At 38.4% G+C, this 13546-nt stretch overlaps 1 protein-coding gene across 1 annotated transcript in view; it reads left to right on the top strand.

The window, feature by feature from the left end:
- The window catches only part of LOC104617345 (arginine-glutamic acid dipeptide repeats protein-like), a gene marked incomplete at its 3' end in the record, with an annotated part of 96199 nt that overhangs the window by 49560 nt on the left and 33093 nt on the right, over window positions 1–13546 (top strand). Inside the window, exons 4-6 of the mRNA XM_010282667.1 lie at window positions 2206–2337; window positions 3804–3900; window positions 7521–7625. Of these exons, the coding sequence (XP_010280969.1) occupies window positions 2206–2337; window positions 3804–3900; window positions 7521–7625 (334 nt within the window). The remainder of the gene's footprint in view (window positions 1–2205; window positions 2338–3803; window positions 3901–7520; window positions 7626–13546) is intronic.

The raw sequence follows: 13546 nt of genomic DNA on the forward strand, positions 1-13546 counted from the left end.
ATTCAATCTCATTCCCCTTGTTCTTCCTGATTGTGAATCTGATTTCAGGGGAGGAAATGATATTGTTCTTTTTCACTGTGCAGAGTAACTGCTAGCCGCTGGAATAAACGGCAGTGAAGGGAGCAACTAAGGCATTCTGTGAGTCTGAGACCGGAGTTTCAAAATGGGAAATTGGTACCCTGCCGTAAAACTTAAAATGCTTGAACTAGCAAAAAGCTCCCGACTGTAGATGTTAGGCTTTCCTAAAGTGTGGGATTTTTGAGTAATGAGGTGATAAAATACTGCAAAACTTAGTAGATACTTTGCCTGCCTTTGCTGTAGTTAATGTGTGAATAGTCCTAATAAGCTCTTGTGTAATCCCCTGCTATTCCTTTTTTTAAAGCCTCTTGCAGAACTTGGGCGTTTGCTGTGAAGCTTACAGGAGACATAGCAATCAGCAAAGCCTTCTCTTTGCGTCGACTGAGTGACAGACTTTTGGGAGGGCAGAGAATGAGATGGTCCCTTAGGGCAAGCAAGTGGAAAAACCTCACTTCCAACCGCTAATTTCTTCTATCCAAGTGTATCAGAATACGTTCTAAGTGTTGACCTTGGCCTTATCCCCGTGCTGCTAAAAAGCCCTGTGCTATTTCATGATCTAATAAGAAACTGAGACTGGGAAGTTAAGGGATTGCATCACCATCTCCTTTACAGTCTTGGCCTAATGAAAAATAAAACCGTGACCAGCCGACTGACGGGCCTGTATGGGACGCCAAGGCAATGAAAACATCTGACGGTTCCGATCCCTTCCTTTTCGTTGGGCTATAATCTCCATGTGTGCATACAACGTATGCAAAGTCTGCAACCACACTTTTCGAACAGCAGGCCGCAGCCATCGCTGTTGCCTCTCAGACTTTGTCCTTTCGATTTTTTTTTCATGCATTAGACAAGCGTATTGTCTTTGGCTGCAAATGTGCTGGTTTAAAAAAAAAAAAAAGAGTAGGTTCAGGCTTCTCCTGTACAGCACAAGTATGCTTAGTATGTTCTTGAATGTTTTTCGAGGCTTTCGGTACATGACGCGCGTGTGGTAGCGGTGGCTTAGTTAAACTTTTTTCTGGCACAATGCTGCCACTAGCAGTTTTTTTGTGGTATTACATGTGTTTTTAATCAACGCCTTCAAGAAGTGCATTTAATGGCAAGATTGTGATGTTTGATACGCAGAAAGGGTGGAAATCGCTGTAACAACTAGGCTGACGTGAACAAGACAGACGGTAAGAACTTTATGGTCCAGTAACCTGTGATTTAACTTGTAAGTGTAAATGTTTTAAGAGCAGTCGTAGAAGGCTCTAGAGAGCTGTAGTCCAGAAAAAACTAACCGGTGCTTGCAGTTGCCTCATTCCAAAAGAATGTTAATTTTCCTTTAGGACTTCCTGTGTTTCTTCAAGTGTTTCGGAGCAGTAGAAAGAATTGCCTACCAAGCGTTTCAAAGATAAACTGAAGCACAGAGTCTGTAACACTTTGATCTAAAAAGTCTCTTTTAAAGTGGTGTTTATGCTTCGGTTTCCTTCCGAGAAGGAGCAAACTGGTAGCTGGATTCTCAGCTGAAAAAGGAGCACTTGAGGAAGACAGTTTTGTGTAAATTTTGCTGCTGGTTTTGTGAGGTACATGAGCGGTCAGAGACTATAATTATTGGGGTGGAAGCGCGGCATCCTGTTCTTTTGTGTGCAGAAGTATAATAAAGAACATTTACAACCACGTCTCAATCCATCTGTCCTCGGGGGAAAAAAACCCTGGTATCTCCTGGTTACAGCTGTTAAGAAGGGTTGTGTTGAATTGTGTTGCTATTGGTATTCTTTTTTCTGTGTTTGGCCAGAAATAACTTGTTTGTTGAAATCAGCAGACTAAGATCGTGCTGCATGAGGCCAAAAATTCCAATTCTTTTCTGATTCCTGCCTCTTCTTTTCTTGCGTTAGATTTCTGTGGGTGAGTAGATTAGACAGTATTTGCTGGTCAGATATTTAGAGAGGTACAACTGCATGGTGATGCAGTAGGTTATTGTCACCGTTGTCTAATTTGAAAGTCAATCTGTCCTTAGCACGTTGCCCTTGTTTCATTGTCACAGAAATATGTTTTCCTCCCTTTTGGGTCTTACCTCAGGTTTTCTTCAGTGTGAAAACAAGTTGTATACTTTAGAAGATTGTGTCAGATATGGTCTGATTTCCTTTTTAGTAATGCCTTTAGACCTTCTTTTTCAGAGTAAACGGGACCACCTCCTTATGAATGTCAAATGGTACTATCGCCAGTCTGAAGTCCCAGATTCAGTCTATCAGCATTTGGTTCAGGACAGACACAATGAGAATGGTAAGTTAGGCTCTGTAGAGTAAGGCCTTCTTTACTTGTACTCTGCATTTTAACTTTTAACAGTCCAGAAAGCAAGAACACTTTTGCATAGGAATATGAAGCAAGGACTGTTGATAAAAACAATATATGAGAAGATGGGTGACAGTGTTTCTTACCTGCCCTGTTTGTTCTAACTAGTGTATGTCCTGTAACCATAGCTATAATCAGATTAATTTCAGGTAAGGTTTAAACACTGTGCTGTATTATACTAACACCTTAAGAGAGAATAGAAAAGAAAAATAACACTGGATTCTTTGTAGGCCTTCTGGACAGCGTACTAATACCTAACTGGCTGAAGACCAAGTTGTCTGAGGAAATTGTGAATCTCTTCTGCTTTTTTGGGGTTCTGCCATAGTGTCAAGAGAACTACGTTTTTTTAGATTCATGCTAGCTTGCACGTATGAATACTCACTGTGATTAATATTGCAGTAAGTGATGTAACTGAAGCACTCAATAGCTGAGTTTCCCCCCTTTTCTCTTTGCAAAAACAAGCGTGATCTTGGGTTTAAAAGAAGCAGAAGAAACTCTGTTACATATTCCAGTGTCATTTATTTCTTGCCTCTAGGGGAGACGTAACATTTGCTTCTGTTCTTACCAGGAAATTTCCTGGAGGCAACTGTTAAAATTCTGAAGATACTCCAAGGTGAATTGTGATGATAAAAGTTGATGCTTGAAATACGGAACACAGCATCTTTCTGGTGCATGACAGTACAAAGTTGAGCGTGCATTCTCTGTTTTGCAGGCATTAAGGACATTTTGCGTGTGCTTTTAGCAAATGCTGCACAAATCTAACATTTCTCTTACTAGTTTATTTGAAACTTCTAACAATGGGTTTATAGGCACAGTGTCAAAAAGTGAGTGTTTTTGATAAGATGGCTGCTTTTTTTAATGTCACTCTTGTGCGTGTGGAGAAGTACTTTTGTGTGTTCTTCAAAGGTATTCTGAGGAAGTCATAGAAAAAGTTGTCCTCAATTTTTTTAACACTGAGGATTTTTGTATTTGAACATGAATATCAATATGTATCTCTAAGCCAGAACACTAAGCAGATTTTTGTTGACGATTTGAAATTAAATATGCAAAACAACCAAAACCTTAACCCAGAAACCCAAAGCCAGTGATAAATTGATTTGCTTAGTTCCTTTCACTTTGGAGTGACCACTTCTAGTGGTTGGTGGATAAGGTGTGTCGTCATCACTAGATGACAAGGGAGAATTCATGTGCGAAAATGGGTATCACATTATTTCCATACCTTGCAGGCCATGTAAACAATCTGAATGTTTGTCATCTTAACCCTGAGGTGTGTGTATCTAAGAAACATCCTCAAATTTTGACCTGTAAAAAATACCTACAAAATGGCAATGGTAGATGCTTTCAGACTACAGCTAATGTGTTGGTGGTTTCTTGTTTGTGTTTTTGCTTTCTGGCAGACTCTGGACGAGAGCTTGTTATTACAGACCCAGTTATCAAGAACCGAGAGCTCTTCATTTCAGATTATGTTGACACTTACCACGCTGCTGCCCTCAGGTAAGTCGCAGAGGATGCGGTGCAGCGTCTCAGAGGTGGATGAGAAAACCCTTAATGAGAGAGCGCTGCTTTTTCTGGGTTTGTGTGGGGATCATTAGCATACTGCTCAGCTTTCTCCTCATCTCCTACAGTAATTAACTTGTGTTATCTGCTCTCATTCAAAAAGGAGCTGTAATTCTACAATCTCATTTTAATCTCAGTTAATCTATGTTGCTCAGGAGATATTGTTTCCCATCATTGCCGATTTAGGTTATTGCTACTTCCGACAGAAATACGACCCTTCCCTGCTCCGTGTTTGATTTCACTATTAACAATAGTGTCTCCTAGTAAAGTGACTGTTCGGATGTTGCCCTGATTAAATTGCGTTAAAGGCTTTTGCTCTGAGGCACTTGTCGTTGTTGCAGCTCAGCTAAGAGCCCCATTAAAAACTAGCTGCACAGACAGGGGTAATGGACCCCTGTACTCTGTACTATCTGCCCTTTCCTGGAGGTTGCTGCTGTCTTTACCCACTAAGTTTTTAACTTGAGTGGCTAACCTTTGGCTAGGCTGAGAGGACACACTATTACTTGAAAACGTTTTCAAATAGAAGCAGCGAGGCATTATTTTTCAGCAGATTTTCAACATGCCAAACATGCATGGATATTGTCAAAATGCAAATTGAATAATCTCCCTGATAATAATGCTCAGATGGTGTTTCACTAGAACCATCTGGAGACATTTTTTGTTCAGAGTCACTTTGCTGAAGCCCCAGCTTCAAGACAAACTAGCTGCAACTTCTGTTACATGGGTGAAGTCTTTGATTTACATTTTAGACTTTTGTGTAAACTCAGAAAATTCCAGTGGTGTATTATATCGTGAAATTCCACAGTGCTTTTTCTGAGTTACGGAAGGTCACCTTCCAATTTTAAATCAGCATGCTTAGAAACAAGGTAGCAGGAGGTTGTCTGTCTTGATGGAAGTAATCTTGGAAATCTGTCTGCTTAAAGAGAGGGGAACTGAACTATGTGTGTGGAATTTTCCCTGTGAGCATTTTCACTTCTCTTCTACATCCTTTCTGCTTCCCTCTTCAAAGAAAAGATAAAAATGGAAGGATTAAAATGGAACATACGTGTATACCAAGCAAACTTGAAAAATAACCTTTTCTTCTCCCCTTCCAAAAAAGAGTGAAGGCTGCCAAAAGACCAAACTGATCACTTCCTCGACCTGTCTTGTGTTTTATCTGCTGCCTTCTTGCTCGGAGCTGCATACCACGGGCACCTTTCAGACCACTCTTTTGTTTCTCTTTGGCATATGGTTTCACTGTTGCTTTGTTGTGCTCTGGATTGTTCATACTTTTGATAATTCTTACAGGCTTGTAGATGGTATCTGAAGGTGCTGATAATTAAGATAATATACTTTTGCAGGGTAAAGATTATATTTTTGATTTCTTTTTTTCCTAGTGAATAGTGATTAATATATGTTAGTAATTTTCAGTGTACAAGATGAACATAAGGGTAATTGCATGTAGTGTTTTTACAGTTTGAGAACATATAGTAGGGAGAATGTATTGTGATGTGTGAAAGGAGGGTTAACATGGAATTCTAATTTATTATAATACAAGATTATTTCTCTGCCCTCTGCAGACAAATGGCTCTGGTCACACAATGAATTGATGACAAACTGGGAAATAAAACCAGTGACTGTAACTACCAATCTTCTGCTCTAACCAGTGGAAAAATTTATCTAGAGGATACTTGTAGTTCCCTGTTGGAAGTGTGTAATAAAAGTTATGTCCTTTTTACCTGTATGGTAAATTTCTGTGCTAATATGTAGTACTACTTGTCTGAAATGCTATAGACAAGATGTACTGCGTTCATGAATATAGGTAATACACGCTTATCTGGAAAACACTGAATAACTGTCAGGTGAATTATTTAAAGGAAATTAAGTATTTTTCCCCAAATACTTTTAAAATATGAATTTAATGTGAAAGATCAAATACCCTTTCTCATTTTCTTTCTTTCTAAATGACTAAGTTAGGAAACCAGCATCAGCCACCAGGGATAAAATAAATATTGGTGAACAAGTTTGTCTTTCAGTATTTCTGTGCGACATCTCAATTATAGACCTCGTTAATGTTCCATCGCAACCTGATGTGACCTGTGCAAAATCCAGCATCGCTTCGTCCTTTGCCAGAAGGACAATTGACTGAAATTAGGCGATCCTGAGGGCCATTATGCAGCCTCAGCTCACAGGATAGCTGTATCGATTTTGTCTTAAAACAGTCGGCAGCTTTATTCATCCTTCTGGCGTGGTTTTTTTCCTCACCTGTAGTAGTTGATGTTGTGTATCGGAGAGCTCATGTTCCAAGGCAAAGTTCTTAGTGGCTGTTGATTGGGAAGTTCTTTGAAGTGCTTTACCATGAAAACGTTGGGAAGGGAAGCAAGCTTAGCGTTTCAACTTTCTAGTGCAGTTTTTAAAGCATGCAGTGCTTCTAAGCTCTGCTGAGAAGACTAGGCAAACATGTCCAGTATTACTACAAGCAAAATAATTGTTCATCTTTGTGTACTGGTGGCAATAGCACTTTCTATTCAATTTTAACCAAGACAGACAAACCTTTTTACACTGTTAAATAAGCCCCATAGCAGCTTATTTATAATGGCAAATACTATTCAGTACGTACAAGTGAAAAGAGATGCTATCTGTATGTATAGTAGAAAGCCTGACGTACTGAAAAAGAGCAAAATCTTGTGCTTTATTGCACTGAATCGGGTTTAGATAAAAAGCACTACCCCTTTGTCCGGCCTGTTTGTCTCTGCCTGCTTCTGATCTGATTTACTTGGTGGCAGTAAACTGCAATGCACTGAATGGCAAAACACGAGCAGCTGTCGCACATTAACAGTCCAGCAAACTCTTGAAGAAATGAGATGCAACTTCTTACAGCTGGTCTTCATGCTTATCCTTAAGGAGAATTACTTCATCAGCAAACTATATTTAAAAAATTATTAACAATCTGTTGTAGAACAACCTAATATCCTCTTTTCTCTTTTTCTTAAAAAAAAAAAAAAAAAAAGTCTTTGTGTTTTACACTCGTGTGAGAGTAGAAGGAAGAAACTTGTGTGTCTGGAATTTGCATTGTTAGGATTGCAGTCTTGCTGAAAACAGCATAGCTTTGCCTTTTTTGGAACTGTTATTAAAGTGAAGTTTTATTTAGCTTTCTAAATAAAAAGCTAATTTCTGAAATAATATGAATAGTAGAATTTTTGAAGCTTCCTTAAGGACATAAGTGTAATAGGACTGTAAAAACTTTGAAAATAAGACATTTTCAGGATTGTCTTTCTAGGGTGGATATTGTTCATTTGTCTGATAAATTGTGGCTCCCCAGGACTATGTGCTGTCTGGATGAGATAACGAATGTTTGTAGAACACCATCTGAGAAATCACAACTGAATTTTCTTCCCTTTCCACCATGGGAAGAATCTGCATGGTTATTTGTTACAACAGGCTTCTATTTATGACATCTTAGACATCGATGAGAACACAAGGATGTCTGTGGCTTACACACAGATTGCAGTGGCACTTAATTACAATTGCTGTTATTCGAGGTAGAATTCTAATCCGGTTTTCCCTCTTTCTTTCAGAGGGAAGTGTAATATCTCCCATTTCTCTGACATATTTGCTGCTAGAGAGTTTAAAGCCCGAGTGGATTCATTTTTCTACATACTGGGCTATAATCCAGAGACAAGGTAAGTGAAGATACTTTTAACGGCAAGCTTTACCACTGATCTGAGCCTGTAGGAACAGGAAAAGTATTCAAGGGAAGAAAAGTTAAAATCACGTATGATGCTGGTAGGAAGATGGGGGTGCGAGGGAATGAGAGGGAGAAGCTATCTCTTGCTGCTGAGTGTATGTATAGGAGAAAAATTAACAGATGACAAAATTGTGCAGTGAGTCATGACATCCTGTTGCATTTCTGGATAAATAACGTACTGCTTCAAAACAGGTTTTTAGAACTGTGAAATTTTTTTAAAGGTTGGAAACATTAGCAGGAGCTCTTAGCTGTATCATAGACTAAATGCCCAGCCCCGAAAATACTTTTAAAAATACATTCATGTTTTCTAGTAAGCAATGTCAAAATTTACACACTTTTAAGAAATAAGATTGAAAGTTTTTACGTGTGGAAATTCATGCTTTCATGTGTAAATACTCACATAGGGTACCATATCAATAATTCCTAGTTTATGGTTTGCTGGCCTAAAGCAAATTAGAGGTACAGAAGGCACTTTTTTGGGGCATTAATACATGTTTGAAGAAGGCGTGTTCAGCTTGCTGTTTCATTTCACACGTCTTTCAATCTGCCTGGTAGTTATCCAACCACTCTTTATCAGTTCTGTTTGGAAAGCAAAAATCATATTAGACTGTACCTTCATTATTTTTCAGGTCCAAACCCTAACACTTATTCTGTAAATTATGTAGTTTTGTAAACACAGAGAATGCCTTACAAATACCAGCCTTAAAGACTTTGCTGTCTAGGGGTGTATTTCTATGAACTCTTGACTAAAAGATTAATAATGCTTAGTAGGGCTCAGCAAGGTCTGCGCCCACTGAAAGTTGTACTCATTCTTTTAATGCAGAAAATGTGATTAGCTTGTGGACCTTGATTTCTAGAGATACCGTTGAGAAAAGTATTATTTTAAGTGGGGTTTAGATAAGCATGTTAATAATAAATATTTGAATCGTTACATTGTAGATTTACTCTTTTTAATGCCGATAGGAATCTTTGTGCTTCAGGGCATAGCCAATCACTAACTGCTTGCAGTTAGGAAGGAAATCCCTGTGTGGGCATATTATTATGCAATTGCCTATTCACGAGGCTTCCTGTACCTTACTCTGAAGTGTCTTAAACTGTCCGTATGTCTGAGCCGGGATACTGGCCTAGGTAAACTCCCTTAATCGATTCAGCTTGCGTTCATAGCAAGTGCTGTCGTTGTAAGTCCCAAGGCAGTCTTGCTAGCGTATGGGGATGAGGTCTGGGAAAAGGGCATGAAATCCTCTAATATTTTAAAATACAGTATGTTAAAAAGTTTTTGTACCATCATCTGTGTGTGTTTGGTTTTTTTTTTTGACCAGTCCAACAAGGCGAGGTGTTGATGAAGTCTGTCATGGTACGGTCTCTGATATTCAGCACCATGCTTGACCCCTATGTTTAACTTTGTCTTCTCTTCAATGCATTTTAGTTTTGAGGGTGTGAATGCTAAATGAACTATTTGTATTCGTGTTCAAGTTCTGTGTTTAATGGATGATTTCTCTTACTAAAGCCCATTTATGCCAGTTGTCAGTGCTGTTTTAAACCCACTTTCTGTGTAGAAGTAGCTGTTAATTCTTCTGGCTATTAGAAAATGACTGAGCCTGAAAAGATCAATGAAATGACAAAGCATAGCACTTAGTGATCAGCTAATTACTCAGACTAGCCAGCTCTTAATGTAGGTTTTTCTTCCATTTGGTTGCAGCCAGGGTTTTTTTAATTGTAACTCTTCAAGTCTGTGTTTTGTCTTGGAACGGGGAGGGGGGGAGGTTTGGAAAAAGGAGCTGAGTCTAGGTTGCTTGATTTATTTTTGACCTGTGTGTTTGCTACTGCTTTACAGTGCATGCTTCTTTGAATACCTAATTCTAGATTTATTTTGCTTTTGGAATTAAAAGTATTGTAACACGCGTTCCAGGATGACCTGACCTGTTGGTGGTTTGTTGATAAAAACAAAGCTTCATCTTGAACTTGATCTCCTTTTCTAGCATAGTGTTTTGTTTCACATGGAAAGTATGGAAAATGTTCATGGTAGCTTGAAGTAATAGTATATTGTAGATAAGGTTCTGAATACTGGAGCATGACCTCCTCAATTTACCTGTAAAAATGTATGATCGGGTACATTCTTAGCCCAAACAGGCTTGAGCTGTGGATAGCATCTACAAAGCTACACTTCTGTTTGAATGATTTTTGTTTTGTGTTCTGCATAAGATGCTCATATACTTTTCCAGGACTCTGAAATGGAGCTCAGTGTGTTGGGAATCTGACTGTTTCTATGGGATTTTTTTGTGTTCTAGTAGCAAAACAACCCACAAAAATCCCAGACCCCCAAAACTGCCACAGCACTGGTGTGGCGGATGTGTAACAAGAGGCCCTTTTGCTCTTGGAGCACACAGTGCTACAGAAAAGTATGCTTTGTCCTTTCATTTCTATTTGAAAGCTTGCTTACTATCGGTTTAGCTTGGGAAATAGTAACCATGCTCACGTTGTTGATCATTCTGTGGTGTGGAAGTGGGAAACCTATGTGTTTTGGGATAACTTTTTTCTTTACAGCACATATATCAAGCTGGGTTTTTTTTCTACAGAGTTTGGTAAAAGATTACATGCTATGTTTCAGTAATTCCCACATCAGTGAGAAAAATCTGATTGTGGAATAAAAAACCTAAGTTAATCTTAAAGCTAGAGGCTGAGTGTTGTCACCTTGGATAGTGTTAATCAAGCTAGTAAGTAGACCAGAAATATGTTCCTGGCTCTCAAGAGTGTGGAATACATCCACTAAGCTCGTATAGCCAGCTGAGAAAGAAAATTCATTTTATGCTAAGTACTTCAAAATAATTAATTCCATGTCTCTTCAGAGAAGTGACTGCTCTGACACTGACTTAATTCCACTAACATGGAATCCCACTCAGACTTTTGGGTTCCCCAAGTGGCTGAATGAGACCAATGCTTTATCAAAGAAGAAATATTAGATGAATTGTATATGCCCTGAAATTCGTTTAGAAGCATTTCTAAGTGTAGAGAATAGTAGTCAAGAAGCATTGATGGACAAATAAAAACAGACCTGATGTACCACTTCAGGAAATCGGTAGCTGTTCCAGCTTGAGTTAAGCTGTTGATTTTGGTATTTGAGTCAGAAATCAGCTCTGCCTGTTAAAAAGAAATATGCAGCAAGGCTTGGGAATGCTGTTGAACATGCCACTTGGCCTCAAACAGCTGTTCTTCACCAGCTCACATCTTACCACTCATTTACTACACCTCTAGTTCTTACCCTATCTGTAGTATAGTGCCAGATGTAGCTGATTCTGGCAAGAGTTTCTTCCAGTCCTTCTTTTTGTGCTCTGACATCCTGTATGGACTTATAGAAACAACTTTGAACTATCTTATCCAAGGATGCAGGCATGCTGAATGCCACTATTGTTATTGGCCTGTTTTTGTAGTGTACTGACATGTATTAGGCAATAAATTCTTTGATCTCAGGAGTAAATAAATAAAAGTTTTGTCTGACACTGACATCTGTATTTAAATGATACTGAATTTTTACTTGGAACTAGAAATAGTCAGATATTATTCTACAAACAGTTTTCATGGCCATGAATCACAGTTACTCTTCCACAATATTGTTTTGCATTGTAGAACAAAATAACACCAAACATTCAAGGCATGGGTGAATTTTCTGAATAGATGTTTTGGGAAGACGAGGATCTTGTCCGTGTTTTTATTCCACAACATTTGCATTTTCTTTATTTTTAATCTTTTTCTTATGAAGTGTTCTTATTTGGTGAAGTTGTGAGCTAAATGAGTATGGGTGTGTCCGAGAGGGGTGTTCCCAAGAGTGAAATTAAAGGTGACTTGTTTGTTCTTTTTCTTGTCCTTCATGGCTTCCTATTTTATGTTGTCTGGAAGGGGATTTCTGCTGAAAGTTTGAATCAAGAACCTTGGTTTTTGTGTGTGGGGTTTTTTGGGGGTGTGTTTTTGGTGTGTTTTATTTTTACCCTCCTTTCAATGGAAAGCATATTGGGTGGAGTACTGGTCTAGAAACAGGTAAGAATAGTGTATATTCTTACAGAGTCAAAAGCCAGTGTGGAGTTGTATGTAAGTAGGATTTTCAAAGCTTCCTCTCAATGTTGCCTTCTTTAGAAAAAAAATGTAGTTGAATGATAAATTAATATCTCCAACCAAAATGTGAACAGGGCCTAAAGAGGACTGCAGAGCTCTTGCTATTTTGAACTTTTTGTCTGGCGCATTTTTAGCAGTCAGAATATTTTTATTCTAGGCACATAATAGTGCTGAGGGCAGTGATAGAGGGTGAAATGATCACAAAGGTTTTTAAATGTATCCACCCTTATGTCTCAAATCAGAGCCTTAAAATGAGTTGTTGTTATGTTTACACTTGGTAGAACACCATGACAGTTTGTGGTGTACTTGGTTTAAATAAGACAATTCCTACAGTGTATCGTAAGCCAAATTTTATTTTTTTTTTAAATCGGTTTAGCGGTTTTAAATACAACCAGGAATCCTCCTGATGGGGGAAATTGGGGACTGTTTGTGTGGTATGCCCATGTGATGTGAAACAGATGGCTTCTGTATGTCTTGCTAAATTACGGCAAAGTTGTGTTGTATCACTCTTGTCTAATATTGCCGGGAAAGAATTACGGAAGATGCTGAGCACCCTCACTTCATGTCACTAGGTATTGTCATGTGTTGAAATGCTTTGCATTTGATTCCTTTTAAGCAAACAGATGAAAAACCCTCCAATAAACTGTATTCAGACGAATGGATGTATAACTTCCTTGGGTTGTTCTTTCTAGCTGATACCACACTTATTAATATCACTTGGAATACATTCTCTCTCTGTGTCTGTATCTCAATTTATCTCTGAACTGGAGGGTAGCATAAAAGCAGAGAACTTTTTCTCGAGTTCATGTTGAGAACTTGAGGGGAAGAAGCCTGATTTGGAACAAGAGCAACAAAAAAATCCAGAAATACATTTCAGCTGTTGGAATGAAGACTATATACATGTGGCCGTGTGAGTGTTTTTCTTAAATTGGTCAGCTGGTAAAGACTGTGCAACATTTTTGGAGTAGTTATCTTTTTCTGGCTTGTGGTCTGTGAAAATTTGGTCAGACAGTCTTGTTCAGAAGGTGTTGCCTCTTGTAATAATTTTGTAACAGAAGTGAGCTGATAGAATGTTATAGGGGCTTTGTCTTTTTTAAAGCAGTTTAGAAAACTTCATTGTGTTTCTGGAAGTTTTAAATACATAGCCTAGTATAGCTTAGTAGTTAAAAAAAAAAAAAAAGGAACTTTTATCATGGTTGGTTGTGTTTTGTTTTGATTTTTTTTAACAAGTGTGATGAGCCAAGCCCCTCTGTCCTGTACCTTAGGGACTGGCTCCTTCAGAGTATGAATGAGCTTTGGTGGCATCAGGTAGTTTTTGCAGAGCCATGGTAGCCGACATGTTAAAGTTACTGAGCTTTTGAATTATTATTGTAGGTTCACTGAAGGAGCCAGACCATGTTGGTGAAGGTTCCCAAGAAGGGGGTGGGAGGTAACATAATATAGGCAACAAGAAAGGTGTATCCACCTATGTTGTTATAAATTTTCCTCACTGGATTATTGTAAGAGAAAATTTGGGATTATTCTGTGGCCTGATCTGTTTTGCTTAGTTTGTTTCTGTCTTAAAATTCAAAATTTGGGAAACTTTTTATGCTTTTCTAGCCTCACAGTAAATTCAGGCATCTCGGGTGCTCTAAAATGGAGGCAGGTATACTAATTAAAGCATTTTATGCTGTAGGGGAAAGGGATGTTACCTTAACGGGCAATAACTGGTAGCTAAGAATTTTTTTTTAAAATTACATTAATAAACAG

The sequence above is a fragment of the Phaethon lepturus genome, unplaced genomic scaffold (genome assembly GCF_000687285.1).
Source record: "Phaethon lepturus isolate BGI_N335 unplaced genomic scaffold, ASM68728v1 scaffold6020, whole genome shotgun sequence".
NCBI classification, from domain to species: Eukaryota; Metazoa; Chordata; class Aves; order Phaethontiformes; family Phaethontidae; genus Phaethon; species Phaethon lepturus.